Source organism: Euleptes europaea, chromosome 3 (genome assembly GCF_029931775.1).
Source record: "Euleptes europaea isolate rEulEur1 chromosome 3, rEulEur1.hap1, whole genome shotgun sequence".
NCBI classification, from domain to species: Eukaryota; Metazoa; Chordata; class Lepidosauria; order Squamata; family Sphaerodactylidae; genus Euleptes; species Euleptes europaea.
The window spans coordinates 122,122,500-122,145,592 of NC_079314.1; the positions used below are offsets into that span (position 1 = coordinate 122,122,500).

At 50.2% G+C, this 23,093-nt stretch overlaps 1 protein-coding gene and 1 non-coding gene across 2 annotated transcripts in view; one reads left to right on the plus strand and one right to left on the minus strand.

The window, feature by feature from the left end:
• The window catches only part of KCP (kielin cysteine rich BMP regulator), a 94,145-nt gene extending 92,374 nt beyond the window's left edge, over positions 1 to 1,771 (minus strand). Inside the window, exon 1 of the mRNA XM_056846636.1 lies at positions 1,660 to 1,771. Coding sequence (XP_056702614.1) covers positions 1,660 to 1,771 — 112 coding nt within the window. The remainder of the gene's footprint in view (positions 1 to 1,659) is intronic.
• Positions 1,772 to 3,601: 1,830 nt separating this feature from the next.
• Positions 3,602 to 3,670, plus strand: TRNAV-AAC (transfer RNA valine (anticodon AAC)). The gene has a single exon. It is a non-coding gene; the product is annotated as a tRNA-Val (tRNA).
• The last annotated feature ends 19,423 nt before the right edge of the window (positions 3,671 to 23,093 follow it).

Below are 23,093 nucleotides of genomic sequence, written 5' to 3' on the forward strand. Positions count from 1 at the left end.
GCCTTGACCTGGTTGGCCCCGGCTAGCCCGATCTCTTCAGATCTCAGCAGCTAAGCAGGGTTGGCCCTGGTTAATACTTGGATGGGAGACCACCAAGGAAGTCCAGGGTTGCTACGCGGAGGTAGGCAACAGCAAACCACATCTGAACGTCTCTTGCCTGGAAAAACGCTAAGGCAGGGATGGGGAATGTCCGGCCCGGGGGCTGTATGCGGCCCCCGATGACATGTTCAGTGGCCCTCGGGAGCTCCAGGGCCCAGCCGCGGAGGCGCAGCACTCCCCGAGGGTGTTCCTGGGGCCGCAGCACCCTTTGGACCTCCTTTGGTAGACTGTTGGTCGGCGAGAGGAGGGGGAGGGACGCGTCCCCCAAGGCTGCCCCCTACAATCGTGGCATGCAGGAACGCCGTGGCACACTGTAAGACCCTCTCGCCGCCTGCCAAGTGGCGAGGGGGGGAGAGGCCGGTGGCTACCGGCGGCGGAACATGCGCAGGGGAGCTAACTGGGCTTGGAGGGCCTTTTGTGGACTCGGGGTGGGAGGGCGTGGAGGCTGGGGCTCGGTTGTGCGGGGCTGCGTGTGTGTGTGTGTGTGGAGGCTTTTCTCTCTTCCTCTTTTTCTGTCACTCTTTCTCCTTTCTCCCCCTCTCTCCCTTGTCTCTTTCTTTGACTGTCTCCTTTTGTCCTTTTCTCCCCCTCCATTTCTGTTTTCCTTCCTTCCTCCCTTCCTTCCCTGGGGATTGGCTGCTGGCTGCGCCCCCCTGGCACCTTGTTTGCTCGGGGCCCACCGCTGGCTGCCCTCCCGCCTGGGAGGGGGAGGGAGGGGGGAGCGGGGGTGCCCTCCAGGCCTTCTCTGCACGGCCTCCCCTGTGGTTGCTAACCTCCAGGTGGTGGCTGGAGACCTGGCAACCCTAGCCCCCCCCGTGCTGGGAGATCTACACCTGGTTATGGCCCCTGAATGATGTTATAAATGAGCAAATGGCCCTTGGCAGGAAAAAGGCTCCCCACCCCTGCGCTACGGGGTCGCCATAAGTCGGCTGCTACTTGATGGCATTTTCTGCTACCAACTAAACTAACACTCAAAACTAAGCAAGAGTCCAGTGGCACATTAAAAACCAACAAGGTTTTACTCCAGTAGGACATTGTGTTTTGATGGGGCTTCTACTCTAAGAAGAAGAGTTGGTTTTTATATGCCGAATTTCTCTGCCACTTAAGGGAGAATCAAACCGGCTTACAATCCCCTTCCCCTCCCCACAGCAGACACCTTGTGAGGTAGGTGGGGTTGAGACAGCTCAGAGACAGCTGTGATTAGCCCAAGGTCACCCAGCTGGATTCATATGGAGGAGTGGGGAAACCAACCTGGTTCACCAGATTAGCATCTGGAATCAAACCTGGTTCTCCAGATCAGAGTCCACCGCTACAAACCACCGCTCTTACACCACGCTGGCTCTAACCATTTCCAAACACCCCCCCCAAACACATGCTTGCTGTTGTGCCCAAGGCAGAGCTCTGTGCCACCCAGAGGTCTGCATATGCTTCCTTTCCCCCCAACCAAAGCATGCCCAGTTAGCTTCCCCCCCATCCCTGGCACCAACAAGACTCTCTCCTATCCGACATGCTGAAAGAGACGCCAAGAGGCACCAGGGTCTTCTTGCCATGCTCACTCACCATTGTCCCCATAATAGTTCAGCTCCGAGTCGTCTCCGGGGATGCTGTGCCCTGCGCATTGGAGGGTCAGGGCTGCCCACTGAGCCAGATAGACTCGCCACCACCCCTGCATGACCCCGGAGCCACACAGCTGCCACAGTCATTGGAAACCCGGCAGCGGTGGGGAAGGGGGACAGAAGCTCTCCTCCAGCCTGGCAAAGTTTGCAGAGCCAGAAGCGTGGAGGGCAGCCGATCTCCGAAGCATCCACGAGGGGCGGTCGAGTCCAGCCAGATGTGTGTGTGTGTGTGTGGGGGGGGGTTTCTGGGCAAGCGGTCTACGCTGGAGCAAGGGAGGCGAGGTAAAAGGCAAAAGTCAAGCTGCAGCGAGCATCTCGGAGAAGGGGAGGCTCTGAACCAGATAGGCTGGGGAGAGTCGGAGCTGGGCCTTCTCTCTCTCTCTGTCTTGGGCTCTGCCCAGCTTTGATGCAAACTTGAGGCCTCCCCCCCACTCGAAAAGCACCAGGGGGGAGATGCTGTGGCTGGGTCCACCTCTGGAAGGGTCTGAGCAAAAACCAGAGGTGGATCCAGCCTGTGGATTAGATGCAGCAGAGAGGAAACGGAGAAGTTGATTATTTTCCTGGGAGGATGAAGATGAAGGTGATGAAGAAGAAGAGTTGGTTTTTTATAAGCTGACTTTCTCTACCATTTAAGGAGGAAGAAGAAGAAGAAGAAGAAGAACAACAACAACAACAACAACTGAAAGGCCCTGCTGGATCAGACCCAGGCCCATCAAGTCCAGCAGTCTGCTCACACAGTGGCCAACCAGGTGCCTCCAGGAAGCCCACCAAGAAGAAGAAGAAGAAGAGTTGTTTTTTATATGCCGACTTTCTCTACCATTTAAGGGAGACTCAAGCCGGCTTACAATCACCTTCCCTTCCCCTCCCCACAACAGACACCCTGTGAGGTAGGTGGGGCTGAGAGAGTTCGGAGAGAACTGTGACTAGCCCAAGGTCACCCAGCAGGCTTCATGTGGAGGAGTAGGGAAACCAACCCAGTTCACCAGATTAGTCGGCCGCTCATGTGGCGGAGTGGGGAATCGAACCCAGTTCTCCAGATTAGAGTGCACCTCTCCAAACCACCGCTCTTAACCACTACACCATGCCAGCTGGATGGAAGGAATCTCCGTCTCCTGGTGCAACCAGGCTGAACTGGGGTCCTTATTCACCTTCGAGAGGTGGGCCTGGAGAGGATCCAGGAGGAGCAGGCGTGGCCATTTGCTTTCTCTGAAAGCGGTAAGGGGTCTTGGAGCACCCCAGCAGATGGACTGCAGCAGAAGCTAGGGTTCCCAGCTCCAGGTTGGGAAATACCTGGAGATTTTGGGGTGGAGCCTGAGGAGGGTGGGGTTTGGGGAGGGGAGGGACTTCAGCGAGGCGTAATGCCATAGAGTCCACCTTCCAAAGAGGCCATTTTCTCCAGGGGAACTGATCTCTGTTGTCTGGAGATCAGTTGCAATCCCAGGAGATCTCCAGCCACTACTTGGAGGCTGGCAACCCTAGCAGAAGACCTCAGCAAGGGGCTTTCCAGGCAACGAGAGGCAGAGGTGGTTTTGCCATTGCCTTCCGCTGCAGAATCTTCCTTGGTGGTCTCCCATCCAAGTACCGACCCTGCTTAGCTTCTGAGATCTGACAATTTCATTATGGGATTTTGACCACCTCACCAACCCAAAAACAGGCTCCCACCTACTTGTTTGGGGGAGGGCTGCGGACCAGTGGTAGAGCCTCTGCTTAGCATGAAGAAGGTCCCAAGGTCAATCCCCAGCATCTTCAGTTAAAAGAACCAGGCAGTAGGTGATGTGAAAGACCCCTGCCTGCGACCCTGGAGAGCCGCTTCCGGTCTGAGTAGACAATACTGACTTTGATGGACCGATGGTCTGATTCAGTACAAGGCAGCTTTATGAGGAAGGGCCGTGGCTCAGTGGTAGAGCATCTGCTCAACATGCAGAAGGTCCCAGGTTCAATCCCCGGCATCTCCAGTTAAAGGGACTAGGCAAGCAGGTGATGTGAAAGACCTCCGCCTGAGACCCTGGAGAGCTGCTGCCAGTCTGAGTAGACAATATTGACCTTGATGGAATAAAGGTCTGATTCAGTAGAAGGCAGATTCCTGTTTTCATCCGTTGGATGTATCTTGACAGGGCTTCAGAGATCCTGGGACTCCCTTCTTGAATCACATGCTGTTTCCTCAGGGGTGATCTGGTGCCTCCAAAACACTGGAATGATTTACAATTCCGGCCTACTTGCTACGTTGGGTGCCAACAGGTCTGGAGAATGTTGGCCTGTCCCTTTCACAGAGGCTTAGTGGGTGGAAATGGGCAGGTGATGCATTTCTTGGCCTGGAGATAAATAACATCCCATTAAAACGCTATTAAAGAGACAGAACATTTTCTTTGCTCCAGGCAGTTGGCAACCCTGCAGCTAAGCCACTGTCACCATGTCTTCCTTCAGCTTCACCCACTCAGAGTTCCTGATAAACTCTGTCCAGGGAAGTCCTCTAATTGGCTATGATTGCTAAAGGGAGCCTCCAAATTCAGAGGCAGTATATCTGTGAATAACATGCTGGAAACCAGCAACAGGGGAATGCCTTTGTAAGCCCGGGGCAAGTCTGAGAAGCAAAGCCACCACCCCTCCAACGACTTTGGGTCTTTGTGTTGATTATGCATGCTGTTTCTGGCCGTCAGTGGTCGCCTTGAGCTCCCCCTGCGTTTTGCCCACATTTTCAGGGACCTGTTTTATCTTGAATTTGGAAACACAGGCAAAAACGTGGGAAAACGCAGAGGGAGAGCGAGGCGACCTCTGACAGTCGGAAACGGCATGCATAATCCAAACAAAGATCCAAAGTCATCAGAGGGGTGATGGCGAGTGAAACGGCCATGCACAAAATACCAAAGTGAGCACATGCTGTTGGAAAAATGGCACTAATAGACTTGCTTAAAAACACAATATCTGTGAGGTATGCCTATAAGGGGGAGAGAGAGAGAGAGGAGAGAGAGAGAGAGAGAGAGCGTGCATTTATGCTTGGTAATTAGCAGCACGTCCCAGGCTGAAGTGCCCCACATACGTTTTTGAGTTTTTCACGCTGAACCATCATTCAGGAAGTGACTGCAAAGCTGGCACATACCTGCTTCGCATTTCTTAAGAGCCCCTTTAACGTGACCTTTTGTGTTTGCTCTGCCCCTGCCTCGAAGAATCCCCACAAGGAAGCATGCAAAATCACAGCCACGTGCTAGCTATGCAAATGGCGGTTGCTAATGGAAGGAACGAAGGAGCAGGTGAGTGTGTGGGGGTGGGTGTGTGGAATTTCTCCTTTTGTGCCAGGACCATGAATAGGCATTTTAAAAAAAGAGCTTTGAGCGAGCATCAAAACTGACCCTGCGTAAATGGCCAGAGAGTGAGAGAGACATTGAGATTCTCTTGTTGGAGAACAATAATTTGTGGCTGTTGCTGCCATCTAGTGGATGAACATGGAACTGGCCAGACTGAGACCTCTCGTGTTTGTTCTAAATAGCTCTCCGTACAGTTTTTAGGAACAGTTGTTCAATATATTGGGGAAGGAATCTGTTTCTGATTTTGGGGAAAGAATCTCCCCATGTCTTAACAAGGACTGTACTACCTCAAAGGGACTTGGGGGATCCCACAAACGTCCCACAAACAGTCACTGTAGGGTGGGCAAAATCCAAGGACGTTTGTGGGATCCCCCAAGTCCCTTTGATTGCACCATGTGCAATTTTCCAGCATTAAAAAACAACAACTTTGTCCTTCTCTTCCTCTTCCTTTTCTTCTTGGCATATTTCAGGTTGCAAACTTTTTCTGCAGGCACCTACTATTTTTATGGACTTCAGGTGTCCTGAATTGAGCAGGAGAATGGCGAACTTCTAAGCAAGATGGGATTTCACAGAGTCTGTGGTGTGTGACTTGACTATTGCAAAATGTCATCGGGTGTCAGCAGATGCAACCCTGGGCTGGATTTTTTCCCTAATATCCAGCCAGTACCTCTCCGCCTGCAATTTAAACCCATTACTGCAAGTCCTATCCTCTGCTGCCAACAGGAACAGCTCCCTGCCCTCCTCTGAGTGACAGCCCTTCAAATACTTCAAGAGAGCTATCATGTCCCTCCTCAATCTCCTCTTCTCCAGACTGAACATTCCCAGCTCCCCCTGCCCCGCCTTTCCTCGCAGGGCTTGGTCTCCAGGCCCCTGATCCTCCTTGTCGCTCTCCTCTGCACCTGCTCCATTCTTTCCACATCCTTTTTGAAGGGAGGCCTCCAGAACTGCACACAGGACTCCAGGTGCGGCCTGACCAATGCAGCACACAGAGAAACTATGACATCTTGGTCTTATAGTATATCACTCCCACTGGCTGGCATGGAGCACTGGGCAATTGCCCAGGCTGCCCCATAGAAGAGATCGCCCCAGAGCCATGGCTGAAAAGCATCTCTTCCTTCCTCCCCTCTCCCCTTCGCCCCCCCCCCTGCTTGGCCCCCTTCCTAACAGGGACATTTCTAACCTCTCCATAGCTCTAGCAGCTGGAAATCTCTAATCCTCTTTGTTAGCAAAGCCTATTAGAGGGGATCAGGGCTAGTTAGAATGGGCACAGCCACTAACGCCCGCCCAGCCTGCGTCCCCCCTGCGTCCCCCCTCCCTATACACCTGACTTCCTCCCCCCTCCCCATTTCTTCAAGATTCAACCTACAGCTTTTGCAATAGCATAGGCCCTGCTACAGCATGCACATCGGCCCAGCAATTGTGCGATTCTCCCACAATATTTTTGGCACCCTGGAATGGGCACAGAACCGAACTGGAATGGAATGCCCCGAGCACAGGTTGCAAGGACTGGTTTCCAAGAAAGCAGCTGGTCGCTAGACGGTGCCCAAGCATGGCAAAGACAACACCTCCCCCCCCATATTTCTGTGCCAATTCAACACTCTCCAGCAGGCGAGGAGGAACTGTGCCCATTCAGTGGAGGGGGAATGCCAAAAGAAGAGGGCGAAGATGGCGGTCTGCTAGGGTTGCCAACCTCCAGGTAGTAGCTGGAGATCTCCTGCCATTACAACTGATCTCCAGCCCATAGAGATCAGTTCACCTGGAGAAAGTGGCCGCTTTGACCATCGGATTCTATGGTGTTGAAGTCCCTCCCCTCCCCAAACCCTTCCCTCCCCTGCTCTGCCCCCAAAAACCTCCTGCTGGTGGTGAAGAGGGACCTGGGAACCCTACTATCTGCTGAGATTTGGGGGTGGAGAGTGGGGAGGGTGGGGTTTGGCGAGAGGAGGGACCTGACCAAGGTATAATGCCATACAGCCCACCCTCCAAAGCAGCCATTTCCTCCAGGGGAACTGATCTCTGTCACCCAGAGATCAGTTGTAATAGCTAGGGTTGCCAGCTCCAGATTAGGAAATACCTGGAGATTTTGGGGGTGAAGTCTGAGGAGGGGTTCCTGCCCTGAAAAACCTCCAGACAAAGACAACATTCAACAATAGCCATACAGATTAGCTTTGGATTACACACATTAACAGATCACTTCAGGATACAATGGTTCCATATTAACATACCATACCCTCATTAGCACATTATCTTGATACTTACAGGACAATACTTTTGCAGGACAATACTCAGCTCAAACCCAACCCCTTTCTGACTATATATTACTCTTCCTACACCCTTGACACTGAGAGACACTGTCCTTCAGTGTTACTACTCTGAAGATGCCTGCCACAGTTGCTGGCGAAACGTCAGGAAAGAAAATTCCAAGACCACGGTTACACAGCCCGGATAACCTACAAGAACCAATGAACTCTGACCGTGAAAGCCTTCGACAATATTCTGAGGAGGGGGATTGGGGAGGGGAGGGGCTTCAATGCCATAAAGTCCAGTTGCCAAAGCGGCCATTTTCTCCAGGGGAACTGTTCTCTATCAGCTGAAGATCTGTTGCAATAGCAGGAGATCTCCAGCTAGTAGCTGGAGGTTGGCAACCCTACTTCCACTACCTTCTCCTAGTCCCTTCCTCCTTCCTATCACCACAGTCTGGAGATCAGTTGTAATCTCGGGAGATCTCCAGCCTCCACCTGGAGGTTGTGTCCCACGAAAGGCTAGATCTGTCTGTTAGGGGCCCCCAAAGCCCTGCCTGAGAGGACAGTTCCAGGTTAAGAAATACCTGGAGACTGCCAATAATAATCTGCGAGAAAACTGGTATAAACAATTTTTCAGATGGTACATCACACCAATGGATATAAAAAAGATGGTTGTGGTGGACTTGCAAAAAAGTTAGGAAATTTTGGATACAGATTAATCAAGAAATGCAGAAGGTTCTTAAAATCAAATTTCCAACGAATCCAGAAATCATGCTATTGGGGATAGCACCAGAAAATATGGAAAGTAACCATAGAGAACTTTTTGGATATCTGACGACTGCGGCAAGAATAGAGCTGGCAGCATCATGGAAACAAGAGACTGTCCCAGACTTAGAAAAGTGGCAACAAAAAATGGAAGAATTTGCAGTGATGGCCAGATTAACCAAGAATGATTGAAGATTCACAGAAGAAATGGGAATGCTATTTTGAATATGTTAACTGGAAAGGGTAGACTAAAATTTAATAGAGATAAAAAATAATAGCTATGCACCTTGATTAAGTTATAGGTAAAGATAAACTTAGTATAAACATAGATAAGTTTAGTAATGTTTAAGTAAATATCATAACAACAGAGCAATGCTTAAGATGTGAACTGATCCTTGAAGTAAGTGTAAAATGTGTGGATGGAAGTGTATGTATAGGTTTGTTTGTTATCTTTCTTTTGAAAATGTTAATAAAATATTTTTTTAAAAAAGAAATACCTGGAGATTTTGGGGTGGAGCCCGAGGAGGAGTGGGGGTCTGGGGAGGGGAGGGAAGGGAATTCAGTGGAGCATAATGCCATAAAGCCTGCTTTCTGAAGCAGCTCTTTTCTCCAGGTGAATTGATCTCTGTCGCCTGGAAATCAGTTGTGATCATAGGGGATGGTAGGGTTGCCAGATCCAGGTTGGGAAATATCTGGAAATTTTGGGGGTGGAGCCTGAGGAGGGCAGGGTGTGGGGAAGGGAGGGACTTCAATGAGGCATAATGCCATAGAGTCCACCTTCCAAAGCGGTCCTTTTATCTAGGTGAACTGATCTTTGTTGCTTGTTATTCTGGCAGCTATCCTGGTGCATGGAAGAATAAGACTTTGAATATACGAATATTGTTAATGATAAGGCTTCTGTGAAGGAGCAACATTTTAAGGCCACCGGCTGATGAAGCTGTCTTTATATGGCGAAAGCGTTTAAAGCATCCGGAAAATGCTCCAGCAGAGGCGTGCCTACGTCGTTCTCAAGCTCCATTATTTCGTTCTGTAAAGAGAAAAAATTAAGTCATTGTACTTACCTTTGAAAGTATTTTACAAGTCATTGTACTTACCTTTGAAAATTATTTGCCTTCTTTGAGTAACTTTATGCTACATATTCTTTGTATTTCTGTATAACATCTGCACTTGTAAATAATATATCACTTTTGCATACCATTTTGAGCTTGATACCATTATCTTTATCCAACCACCTGGAGGTTGGCAACCCTAGGAGATCTCCAGCCACCACCTGGAGGTTGGGATACTGGTGGGCTTCTTGTTCCCAAATTTGGCTTTAGGGGATTTGGCTTGAGAACACCGTGGGCAGAGGGCTTGGGCTAGGGTTGCCAACTTCCAGGTGGTGGCTGGAGATCTCCCGCTAGTACAACTGATCTCCAGCCAATTGTAAGCTCTAGCCCTGCGGCAAACCCATAAACAGATTTCAGCAGACGGCAAATCCACGAAAGCAGTTTTATTGGTTAGAATCGACAGGTTTCAGAAGCCATATTCAAAAGGACACTAGTAAGGGTCAAAGGCAAGGCACATAGCATATATGGGAGAGCAAAAGGAGATAACCGGTTACCCAGGCAAACTCCCCCCCTCCAACAGGCAGGAAGGAGCACTTGGCGATTCCCACAGTATGGGAATCTATGAAGACTAAACACGGGGCTTAGACTGGCCTTGGACAGAATAGCACAACAGCACCTGGAAGCAGCACAACAACACTACCACATACCGTCCTCATGGCCTGCTCCTGACTCCAATAGAGATCAGTTCACCTGCAGAAAATGGCCACTTTGGCAATTGGATTCTATGGCATTGAAGTCCCACCCCTCCCCAAACGCCATCCTCCTCAGGCTCCACCCCCAAAATCCCCAGGTATTTCCTAACCTGGAGCTGGCAACCCTAGCTTGGGTGATGCCAGCGATTGGGGAGGGGCCTCTCAGGTCACCCTCTAGAGCTGCAGTCTGAACAACCACGATGCCCCCACGCGTGAAAAAGCCTCTCTGCGGCCCCGATCCTTTGGCCCAAGGAAGGAGGGACCTGAACAGCTTTCCCAGCATCTGAGCTTGTGTGGTTTAAATCCGAGGAGAATGTGTGCTTCTCTGCTCCACAAGCACCCATCTTCCCCATCCTCCTTTCCCACCCTTGACAGACCCCAGGAACAGCCGGTCGCACTTAAATCCACAGGGTCAAGTTGGAACAAGCAACCTCAACCCCCCCCCCAATCTATTGGACTGTCAAGGCAACAATTCATGTGGTTTTGGTGTGTTGTTTAATATGTTTATATTGTTTTATTTGTTTTAAATATTTTATACTTACTTGTTTTTTGAATGCTTTTTAATGTGACAGATGTTTTAATGTTTTGTTTGGATGTTCTCATGCCTGCTGCCTTGGGGGCCCTGAATTGGGTAGAAAGACCCCGTAGAAAGGCATTCAGTAAAATGAAGAAATAAATCCTCTCCAGTGTTGGAGGGTGGGGGAGAGGACAGAGGATTTCCCCAGCTTTGCCAAATGCTTTCTGCATTAGATTAGACGGATGCATGGAGAAGAGGTCTATCAGCCTCTCCTGGTATACACCCCCCCCCCCGAAGATCGTTACGGTCAACTGATAACAGCCTACTGGCTAGGGTTGCCAACCTCCAGGTACTGAAACAAAGTGCAATGATACATACAGGAAACACATGCAATCATATATACAAATGTACAATTCTTTTTCTGATGCAGTCTTTATGCAAAGAGATTTCCTTGTGTAGTTGTAGGAAAATTCATAAAAAAGTCCATAAGGTACTTCTATAAATGTTCAAGTCTTCGTAGGATAGCAGTAGATGGGGGACGGCCGTTTCAAGAATATTTCTTCAGCCCTAATTTAATTCAATTTTGCAAATTGTATCATGTATCATATACGAGCTTAGCCATTACACTTGGGAGCATCCTACGGGAACCAGCTAACTGAGTATATGATACATGATACAGTTTGTAAAATTGAATTAAATTGGGGCTGAAGAAATATTCTTGAAACGGCCGTCCCCCATCTACTGCTATCCTATGAAGACTTGAATATTTATAGAAGTACCTTATGGACTTTTTAATGAATTTTCCTACAACTACACAAGGAAATCTCATTGCATAAAGACTGCATCAGAAAAAGAATTGTACATTTGTATATATAGTTGCATGTGTTTCCTGTATGTATCATTGCACTTTGTTTCATTACATGTTTAAACACTATAATATTTTGTCTACTTTGTACTAGTATCTCTGTGCTGAATTTCTAACCTTATGGTATTAGCACGGGAGTGCTTCTATTTTGTGGTTAGCTAACCTCCAGGTGCTAGCTGGAGATCTCCTGCTATTACAACTGATCTCCAGCCGATAAGAGATCAGTTCCCCTGGAGAAAATGGCCACTTTGGCCATTGGACTCTACGGCATTGAAGCCCCTCCCCAAACCCCGCCCTCCTCAGGCTCCGCCCCCCAAAACCTCCCGCCGGTGGCAAAGAGGGACCTGGCAACGCTACCACTGGTGGTCCCTGGCTCTAAGAGTGTGCAGCTGTCCTCGACGAGAGACAGGGCCTTTTTGGCCCTAGCCCCGGCCTGGTGGGATGCTCTGCCTGGGGACATCAAGGCCCTGCAGGACCTTAAAGAGTTCTGCAGGGCCTGCAAGACACAGCTCTTCCGCCAGGCCTACGGTTGAGGGCAGCCGCAGGTAGGGTTGCCAGGCGCCCGCTGGTGGCGGGCAAACCCCCGGCAATTTACCCCTCTGCCCGCCGACCACCTAAGGGCACTTCCGGTTCTAAACCAGAAGTGACGCATGTGCCTCGTGTGTTGGCACGCCATGCGCGCACACACTATCTCAGACCAGCCTCCCGACGGAGGAGAGGAGGGACCTGGCAACCCTAGCCGTGGGTATCATCATCTGCTGGCCTCCCTATCCCCCTCCCTTTGGGTATACTGCTGCTGTCAACTATGGGGTAACCTGCTGCATATATTTGTAGGGTTGCCAACCTCCAGGTACTTAAGAAGAATAAGGGCTCAGTGCTGTACAGATAATGGAAGAGATCCAAACAGCACTCACAAGATAATATAATAAAGAAATAAGTTTATAGAAGTGCAGGTAAGTGTAAAAGGTGAGTATATATACATACAAGAATACAGAGCCGTGTCGTCTAGATCAGAAACACGTTTCGCATATGGCTTCATCAGCTACATGTATCTGTGTATCACAATAAATAAATATACAAGACTAATACAAGAATTTCATATCAATAAATAGAACAATTTAAAAATTCAACCTTTATTATAAATAGTATAAAATATGTAATTAAGAAGGGAACTATATAGCCATCATAATAAATACTAAAAAATTATCTTACCCAAGAAGTTCATAGAATAACACCAATTTCAAACGGGACCAAAAGGATTTCTACATGGGTCTCCAAAGCGTATAATGAAACTGACAAGATGCGAGTTCAAATAGAAAGCAATGTGAGGAAATGAACTCTGTACGTCTCAGTATTCTTGTATGTATATATACTCACCTTTTACACTTACCTGCACTTTTATAAACTGATTTCTTTATTATATTATCTTGTGAGTGCTGTTTGGATCTCTTCCAACCTCCAGGTACTAGTTGGAGATCTCCTGCTATTACAACTGATCTCCAGCTGACGGAGATCAGTTCCCCTGGAGAACATGGCCGCTTTGACAATTGGACTCTATGGAATCGAAATCCCTCCCCTCCCCAAACCCTGCCCTTCTCAGGCTCTGCCCCCAAAAACCACTTGCCGGTGGCGAAGAGGGACCTGGCAACCCTATGAATCCAGATACAGCTTGGCCCTCAACCATGAAGCTCTCTAGGTCATCTTAGTGAGCCAGTCATTCTCTCTCTCTCTCTCTCTCTCTCTCTCTCTCTCTCTGTTTGTCCTACCGTGCAGGGTTGTCGTGAGGATGAAGCAGAGGAGGGAGTCCTCTGACCTCCTTGGAGGAAGGGTGCAATTGGACCCTGCTGCTTTTAGATGCTGCTCACTTGGGTACTGTGCTCTAATGCACACACAAAATGACTTTTGAAAGATTGTTTTTATTTCCTTCATTTACACTTAGGGTTGCCAACCTCCAGGTGGTGGCTGGAGATCTCCCGCTATTACAATTGATCTCCAGGCAACAGAGATCCATTCCCCTGGAGAAAATGGCTCTTTTGGAAAGTGGACTGAATGGTATTACCAGGTATTTCCCAACCCACAGCTGGCAACCCTCGATACTGTGCCTTTCTCCCCAATGAGAAGCCAAAACGGCTTACGGCATTCGCCTCTCCTCCATATGAGGTAGGTTAGGCCTGGAGCGGGTCACTGGCCTAAGGTCACCCAGCAAGCTTCCTTGGCAGAGTGGGGATTCGAACCTGGGTCTCCCAGATCCTAGTCCAACACTCAAACCCCCTCACCAGACAGGCAGCTGTGTGTCAGTAGGAGACGGGTGGTACCGTGAAAACAAACAGAATTTATTCCTGCAGCAGTTTTTGGGAGTCGGAGCTCAGATGCAGCTAGGGTTGCCAGGTCCCCCTTTGCCACGGCGGGAGGTTCTTGGGGCGGAGCCTGAGGAGAGTAGGGTTTGAGGAGGAGGGGCTTCAATGCCATAGAGTCCAATGTCCCAAGCGGCCTTTTTCTCCAGGTGAACAGCTCTCTATTGGCTGGAGACCAGTTGTAATAGCAGGAGATCTCCAGCTAGTACCTGGAGGTTGGCAACCCCAGATGCAGCTGAAGAAGCGAGCTCCGGCTTGGGTTGCCAATCAGCCTGGAGGAGAACGTCCTGCCCATTTTACAGTGGCTTAAAGTGTGGAAATGGGCAGCTGAAGCTTTTCATGGCATGGAGGTAAATAAGATCACCTGGTTTAAAATCCGATCAAGCCTCTATTAACGGAATAGGGGCTGTTTCTCCAGGAAAGCTGGCAATCCAAGCTCTGAATGTGGGAATTAAAAGGAAGCCTCGTTTCTGCTCAGCCCATCCATCCGCAGCTGGATTTTGAGAGCACCCTTTTATACCCTTAGATGCAGACCCGATCCACGTTTTATGGGTTTTCTTATCAGAAACGCCAGAAGCGTATATGTATGCGATGGAAATCGGTTGCCAGCTCTATGTTGGGAAATACCTGGAGATGTTCGGGGTGGAGCTTGAGGATGGAGGGGTTTGGGGAGGGGGAGGGACTTCAATGGGATATAATGCCACAGAGTCCTCCTTCCAAAGCAGCCATTTTCTCCAGGTGAGCTGATCTCTTTTGGAGATCAGTTGTAATAGTGGGAGATCTCCAGCCCACCCTACAGATGCTTAAATTGGCCTAATTTCTGTTCTTCTTTGAGGTGCCACCAGACTCCCATTTTAGTTTCACAAAGGTGAGCTCTTACCTCTGCTTCACCACCTGCTGATCCCACAAGCAGCTTAAAGAAGGACCAGAATAGACTTCCACGCCCTTTCAGGGCCGCTCACAGGTGAAGCAGAGAGCGCTTCGGTCTTCCTGGGTGACACACGTCAGGTCGGCGATCCCTCACCGCGCCTCCCGATGTCCTCTGGAAGGCTGCCCAGTTGCGGAGGCTGACGGATGTAAAAATGGAAGGAAATTCTTGCCTGATCCTGTCTACTTTAGTGCAGGTGTATAATAACAGCAGCTCGTCAGGTTGGCCACGAAGATGGACGTAAAAGGATTTAAAAGGACACAAATTCATGGGAGAGGAATGGCTGTTAGCTATGATCAGTAAATGGAACCTCCTTGTTCAGAGGCAGTGTATCTCTGAATACCACTTCCTGGGGGGTAGCAACAGGGGGAAAGTTTGCCCTCCATGCCTTTCTAGGGGCATCTGGTTGACCACTATGGAGCAAGTGGGTGGATGTGAACAAGATGCAATTCAACAAGGGTAAGGGCCGAGTTCTACATCTGGGTAACAAAAATGAGGGACATGCATACTGGATGGGTAGGGCTGCCAAGTCCCTCTTCGCCACTGGCAGGAGATTTTGGGGGCGGAGTGTGAGGAGTGTGGGGTTTGGGGAGGGGAGGGACTTCAATGCCATAGAGTCCAATGGCCAAAGCAGCCATTTTCTCCAGGTGAACTGATCTCTATCGGCTGGAGATCAGTTGCAATAGCAGGAGAGCTCCAGCTACTACCTGGAGGTTGGCAACCCTATGGATGGGGGATACACTTCTGGGTAGCACTGTGTGTGAACAAGATCTTGGGGTACGAGTGCACCGTAAGTTAAATATGAGCAGCCAGTGTGACGCAGCGACAAAAAAAAGCTAATGCGATCTTGGGGTGCATCAACATCCAAATCACAAGATGCCATAGTTCTGCTGTACACCGCATGGGTCAGTATTGTGTGCGGTTCTGGAGGCCCCACTTCAAAAAGGATGTGGACAGAATGGAGCGGGTGCAGAGGAGAGCGACGAGGAGGATCAGGGGCCTGGAGACCAAGAAGCCCTGCGAGGAATGGCTGAGGGAGTTGGGAATGTTTAGCCTGGAGAAGAGGAGGTTGAGGGGGGGACAGATTGCTCTCTTGAAGTATTTGAAGGGCTGGAGGGTGGACTCTGTGGTGTTACAGCCTGCTGAGGTCCCTCCCCTCCCCAAGACCTCCCCTCCTCAGGCTCCATCCACAAATCACCAGAAACTGCCCAGCCCCATAGAATCATAGAGTTGGAAGGGGCCATACAGGCCATCTAGTTCAACCCCCTGCTTAATGCAGGATCAGTACAGTTGCCAACCTCCAGGTACTATCTCCAGCCGATAGAGCTCAGTTTACCTGGAGAAAATGGCTGCTTTGGCAATTGGACTCTATGGCATTGAAGCTCTCCCTTACCCAAACCCCGCCGTCCTGAGGCTCCACCCCAAAACAGGTAGTTCCCAACCTGGGGCTGGCAACCCTAAGGATCAGCCAGTGTTTGTCCAGCCTCTGCTTAAAGGCTGCCAGTGAGGGGGAGCTCACCACCTCCCTAGGGAGCTGATTCCACTGTCAAACAACTCTTAGTGTAAAAAAATTAAATCCTAATATCCAGCTGGTACCTCTTTGCCTGCAATTTAAATTATTGCAAGTCCTACCCTCTGCTGTTGACAGAAACAGCGCCCTGCCCTCCTCTGTGTGACAGCCCTTCAAATACTTGAAGAGATCAATCCGGTCCCCACTCAACCTCCTCTTCTATGGATTGAACATTCCCAACTCACACAGCTTTTCCTCGTAGGGCTTGGTCTCCCAGCCCCTGACCATCCTTGTTGCTCTCCTCTGCACCCGCTACATTCTGCCCACATCCTTTTTTTTTAATTTTAATTTTATTTTATTATAGATATGGGGTACAGGAAAAGAGAAAGGGAAGGGTATGGCATTCTGTCTGCAATAGACGAGCATTCTTGTTGGTCCTTGTCATTATTATATTCAAAAACATTTTACGTGTTCATATAACTGGTTACGTTATCTACTTTCCTTCTTTTCTAAAAGAAAAGGAAAAAGAAGAAAAAGAAGAAGGGGAAAAGGGAGGGGGCGGGTAGGGAAAAGGTGTGCAATTCGTTTTGTGACCATGCCCGTCAAAACCCGCCTGCCTTCCTGCTTTTATTGCCTTTGTTATCAATAGTATCTGTCCCCATCCTTTTTGAAGGGAGGCCCTCCAGAACTGCACACAGGTGCGGTGTACAGCAGGACCGTGACATCTTGCGATTTGGATGATACGCCTCTGTTGGCCACGCTACCCCATGCTGGCAACGCTACCATCATGATGCGCATCATGAGAACGTTGGATGGAAACCTCACGGCGAGGCTGCCTCCGTGGGCCTGGCAAACCCGGGGGGCAAGAATGCCCTTCTCGCTTCTGGGCCTGGACCCTGCAAACTCTCCCTGCCAGCGTCCCTTGAGCTGAGCGTGGCTCTCCCATGGGCGGCCTCCGGGTGCCGGTAGTGGCCGTCTCCTCTGCCCAAGTCTGCTAGCGTAAGCCGGTCAACCCTCCCTGCGTTGAATCCAATTAGCAGGCTGGCGGGAGAGCATTAGTGGGACGCCCACCTGACCAGGCCCCACAGGGTTAACGCTGAGCCATCTCCTCCTCCTCCTCCTGGGCCACAGCTGTTGCCCGCGAGGTCCCCGCGGTCTCCCCGAACCACGGTGTGCGCTTTGCGGGTGGCGTCTCCCCGGCAGGTGAACATGGAACCACGACACCGGACCAGGGGCGGCTCCTGACGTACGGCAGCCGGCTGCCTTTGAGAAAGGGGGGGTTCCTGGACCCGGGGCTACGAGGAGCCAGCCGGACTTCCAGGTGAGGTGGCTGTGGGATGGAGCCCCAGGGGAGTGTGGCCCTGGCAGCCTGCCATGTGCAGTCTCAATTTTAAGGCCACATCCAGGCATCGTTGGGCATTGCACGGTAGCGATTGTGCACAGCTGGGTTTTCCGGCATGAGCGAGACAAGCCCGGAGGCCTGTGCCGTCACTGAGCAACATGCCGTTGCGCTCCGGGATTCTCTTGTTTGTGCTGGGAAGCATCCGTTGCAAACAATCGCTACGGTGCAATGCTCAGCCATGTGTGGACGCGGCCTGAATGTCGCTTGTCGGGATGCCAGTCTAATGCTCGAGGCTCTCCTTGTGAAGGAATCGGAGCATCATTGCTGGGATGTTTTGCGTGGGTTTATGTAACTTACTGCGGTCTGGCGCAAAGCGTTCAAGGAAAGCCCCCCACATTTTGAAGAGGTGCAGCCAAAAGGGCTGAAATCCATCCTGGAGGGCTGAAACACATCGCCAGCTGAAATACATCCTCCTGGCATGTCCAAGGAGAAGCCCCCGCTTGCTGTCTGTGCGGGGGTCACCCATCTGTCGTCCCCCCCCCCCCGATTAAGTTCTGCGTACTCTGAGTTTCTTTGGCCAGCTGCTTTCCAGGATGGAACGATTCCCCAGCCTGTCTTGAAAGAAGATAGCGGAAGGTATTGCTCTAAATAGTTACGAGCAAGCCCCCCCCCCCGAAATCATGATGGCAGCCCCCATTTTTTGGGGCCTACAGGGAAAACACTTTCTCTTTGAATTTGACTGATGCTAGAGCTCAGCCCTGGAATCTGAAGAGCAATAAGAGTACCTCTGAACATATGCAGAATTCTGCTCGCTTACTTACACAACCCATTGAATAACTACAAGCATCCCGTACCGCCTGGTATCTTCCTTGCTCTGTCCTACTATGCGGAAGAGGGGCTGCGGCTCTGGACCCCTAAAACCAGCCTCCCTGCCTCCAAGAGACAGTGTGGCCTAGTGGTTGGAGCGTCGGACTAGGATCTGAGAGATGCAGTTCTGAGTCACCACTCTGCTGTGGAATAGGGTTGCCGGGTCCCTCTTCACTACCGGCGGGAGGTTTTTGGGGCGGAGCCTAAGGAGGGTGGGGTTTGGGGAGGGACTTCAATGCCATAGAGTCCAACTGCCAAAGCGGCCATTTTCTCCAGGTGAATTGACCTCTATCAGCTGGAAATCAGTTGCAATAGCAGGAGATCTCCAGCTAGTACCTGGAGGTTGGCAACCCTACCGTGGAAACTTGCTGATTGACTTTGGGCTGGTTACATGCTCTCAGCCTAATCTACCTCACAGGGCTGTCGTAAGGATAAAATGGAAGGAGAAGGTTGTATGCAGCTTTGGTTCCCCACTGGATGGGGTATAAATTAAGCAAAATAACATTTTAAAAATACGAGAATCCAGGTGTTCAGTCTTCCGGCTCTGCCATTTTCTAGAGACCAGACGACTTAGCATTTCCCCAAGCATTGCTCCTCGGCTCCCAGCTGCCAGTTCACAAAGTGGGGTGGGGCTGTGGCCCAGTGGAAGAGCCTCTGCATAATGCAGAAGCTCCCAGGTTCAATCCCCGGCATCTCCAGTCAAAAGGACCAGGCAAGTAGGTGATGTGAAGGACCCCCGCCTGAGACCCCGGAGAGCTGCTTCCAGTCTGAATAGACAATACTGACCTTGATGGACCAAGCGTCGGATTCAGTATCAGATGCTTGTATCATGTCTGTGTATATTTGTTGCGCAAATTTGCAGGTAAGGTTTCCCTCTAAGCCCCCCATTTCCCTCTAAGCCTCCAGATTGCTTCCAAAGAAATGTCTCTGAATGACAGAAAACAGTTCTGCTGCACTAATGTGTTCGGCAGCCCATTTGAGCTTGCCAGATTTATATTTGGGAAGGCTCTTGCGACTGGAGCAGAGAGGAAATCAGTAGAAATTCATCAGGTGAACGTGCCGTGACGAAGAACGCTTCACTGGAATTAGTGTTGCTGCTATTTCTCTTTCTTAAATTCTTTTGGTGTATGGCCTATGGGTAGGGTTGCCGGGTCCCTCTCTGCCACCGGCAGGAGGTCTTTGGGGCGCAGCCTGGGGAGGGCAGGGTTTGGGGAGGGACTTCCATGCCATAGAGTCCAATTGCCAAAGTGGCCATTTTCTCCAGGTGAGCGGTTCTCTTCAAGCCTTCCAAGTTGGCAGCCATCACCACATCCTGGGGCAGGGAGTTCCACAATTTAACGGTGCGTTGTGTGAATAAATACTTCCTTTTATCCGTTTTGAAGCTCTCCCCCTCCAGCTTCAGCAGATGACCCCACATTCTGGTATTATCAGAGAGGGAGAAAAGCTTCTCCCTGTCCACTCTCTCCAAACCATGCTTCATTTTATAGACCTCTGTCATGTCTCCCCTTTCATTCCAGTCTGAATGTGGGAGGGGCATTGCAGAGAAAGGAGTCAGGAACAGAGGTACAATGGGTTCAGCATGATTAGAACAAGATGAAAGAAAGAAATTCAGGACTGTCTTTGGAAAAACTTATTTGTATAGCGCGCTGGAAAGCTTATGTATTCTTTCCAGGTACTCTTTCATGAGAAGCAAATGCGCTTCCTTTCCTCCAGAGATGCTGGAGGGGGGATCACTATTTTTTCTTGTTGGCAGATGGAGGGGGCGGGTGGTTCATTGGGGATTTCGTTTGTCTTGCCAAGGGGATATTCGGAGGCTATGGTGTTTTTTCTGTGGATGTGATGATGGAAAATCACCCAAATCCCATTCAATCCGATCTCCTTAAAACAGGGCTGCTCCACACGCAAAGGCAGTTGCGCATTCCAGCGAGATGCCACGCAAGCCCCAGGGGAAAGGGATGTTTAGTTGTTTATTTTATTGATGCGGTCTGTTTGGCCAGCCAGAGGTTAGTACATCAAATTATCTAACTTGATAAGACTGTAAAACTGATACAAATTACAAAGACTGATAAAACTCTGATATTAATAAAATAGAAAATACTGGTGCATAACACAAATGTAGGCTTACCATCTTAAAATTACTAAAAGTATAAAAGAATTTAACAGTTTTTTTCCACCCTGTTTTTGTGTATTTTAACTGCAATGGGGCAACATTTGGCAGCGGGGAGTGAAAAATGAGGCGTCTCCCCCATCAGAAGCTTCTTAGACAGGAACTCAACCGACTTATCTGGGAATCTGCTGATCAGGGGAGCAATAAGACTAGTACGAGCCCCATGGTAAAATGGACAATACATGTTTGATTGTTTCAACGTCACCTGTCCTACCAGGGAAAAGGGACCGGGCCTCACAAGGTTCACGTTTAAATCAGGCCTCAGCCGATGATTCGGGGTAGGAAAAATGGAACCTTTAAAATGTTGCACAGCAGTTTCCCAAGTACTTTGCTGGTTGTACAGTCACCCAGTGGGACTCGCTGACTGAGGTTATTTCCCCCAGCATTGAAACTGGCCCCATCCCCGTTGGCCAGAGTTTGGGGCGAAGCCATGGTTCAGTAGTAGAGCATCTCTTTGACACACAGAAGGCCCCAGGTTCAATCCTGAGCATCTCCAGTTGAAAGGACCAGGTAGAAGGTTATCATAGAATCATAGAATAGAATCACAGAGTTGGAAGGGACCACCAGGGTCATGTAGTCCAATCCCTTGTACAATGCAGGAAATTCACAACTGCCTCCCCCCCCACACACCCAGTGACCCCTACTCCATGCCCAGAAGATGGCCAAGATCCCTCTTATGATCTGTCTAAGGACATAGATTCAGCATTGCTGACAGGTGGCCACCTAGCCTCTGCTTAAAAAAACCTCCAGGGAAGGAGAGCCCACCACCTCCCGAGGAAGCCTCTTCCACTGAGGAACTGCTCTAACTGTCAGAAAGTTCTTCCTAATGTCTAGATGGAAACTCTTTCGATTTAATTTCAACCTGTTGGTTCTGGTCCGACCTTCTGGGGCAACAGAAAACAACTCAGCACCATCTTCCATATGACAGCCCTTCAGGTACTCAGCAGCACTGACCCTGCTTAGCTTTTGAGGTCTGACAAGATTGGGCTAGCCTTGGCCATCCAGGTCAGAGGCAGGTTAGACTAGCCCGGGCAATCTAGGTCAAGGCAAGAGACGAACGGAGGTGGATAGCCACTGCCTGCCTCATAGAATCATAGAGTTGGAAGGGACCACCAGGGCCATCAAGTCCAACCCCCTGCACAATGCAGGAAATTCACAACTACCTCCCCACTCCACACCCCTAGTGACCAGAAGATGGTCAAGATGCCCTCCCTCTCATCATCTGCCTAAGGTCACAGAATCAGCATTGCTGACAGATGGCCATCTAACCTCTTCTTAAAAACCTCCATGGAAGGAGAGCTTACCACCTCCCGAGGAAGCCTGTTCCACTGAGGAACCGCTCTAACTGTTAAAAAATTCTTCCTAATGTCTAGACGGAAACTCTTTTGACTTCTTTGGTGGTCTGCCTGGTTTTCCGTGGTGGTCTCCCATCCAAGTACTAACCAGGGCTGACCCTGCTTAACTTCCAAGATCTGATGAGATCAGGCTAGTGAGGGGCCATCCAGGTCAGGAAATAAGAGATTGGTGGTGGAAAGTGCTGTCAAGTCCTAGCTTACTTATGGTGGCCCCATAAGGTTTCCAAGGCAATAGACATTTAGTGGTGGTCTGCGTAGCAACCCAGAACTTCCTGGGTGGTCTCCCATTCATGGACTAACCAGGGCCAACCCTGCTTAGCTTCTGAGATCTGACGAGATCGGGCAAGCCTGAGCCATCCAGGTCAGAGCACCCAACAACCACCTAATCTCACAAAGAAGGGGCATCCAAAGAAGGGCCTCTGTGTGGTAGGGTAGGTTCATAAAGGAGTAGGTGGTCCTTCAGGTTATGATGGTGCCAAACCATACAGAGCTTTAAAGGTCAATACAGCACCTTGAATTAGACTCAGGAACAAACTGGATGCCAGTGTGGGTGGGCTAAGCCTGGCATGATACAGACGAGTCCCTACAGCTCTACTTTGGGGTCCTGCAAGTCACCTGCTTCTCCTCCTGGGCTTTCTCTGGGAAAGTGCAGCAGAAGACATAAACCCTGCAGTCGGTGGAGGGGGAGGGAGGACAGGCATTCTCCCATCTTTCTTTTCCTCCAGGTAAAAAAGGTGATTCCTCTTCTCTCCAATCCCTTACCCTCCACCGAGGAACCTCCGGAACCCCCTGCTACTAGGAGTTGGGCACAGTGAGCTTTAGGTGACAGATAGGATGCTGAAAGATACTGCCTAAAGTAATGCAGTTCAAGCAGTGAGAAGGTCAGGCATTGAAATTGGCCAACAGATGGGAAACCTCACCCCACACTTTTCAGGCATAAAGAGTCTCGGGCTGGAAGGGCAGAGGAGGCAGCTGGCACGGGGGGAGGGGCTGAAGGTCAGAGTCGAGGGCTCGGAAACCATCTGGGCTGGGTTGGGCGTCTCCCTGATCTGTCAAATCATGAGGCCCAGGGGGAGGAAACTGCCAGTAAGGAAGAGTGATCCTCTTTGGGGAATGCTCCCACCCGGGGAAGAGTTGCAGACAGCAGAAGAGACCCGTGCAGGCCGGGACCGGGTGCAAAGCTGGGATGCATTGTGCATCACTCCTCTGCAAAGGAGGCAGCCCCATTTCCATGAGACGCCACGGAGGAGCCAAGCTGCCCGGGGAAATGAAGCTACCTTGCCAAGGATATGTTTAAATGAAGCCTGAGTCCTGTCCCTTGGTGGTGGAAAGCACCATCAAGTCGCAGCCAACTTCTGGCAACAA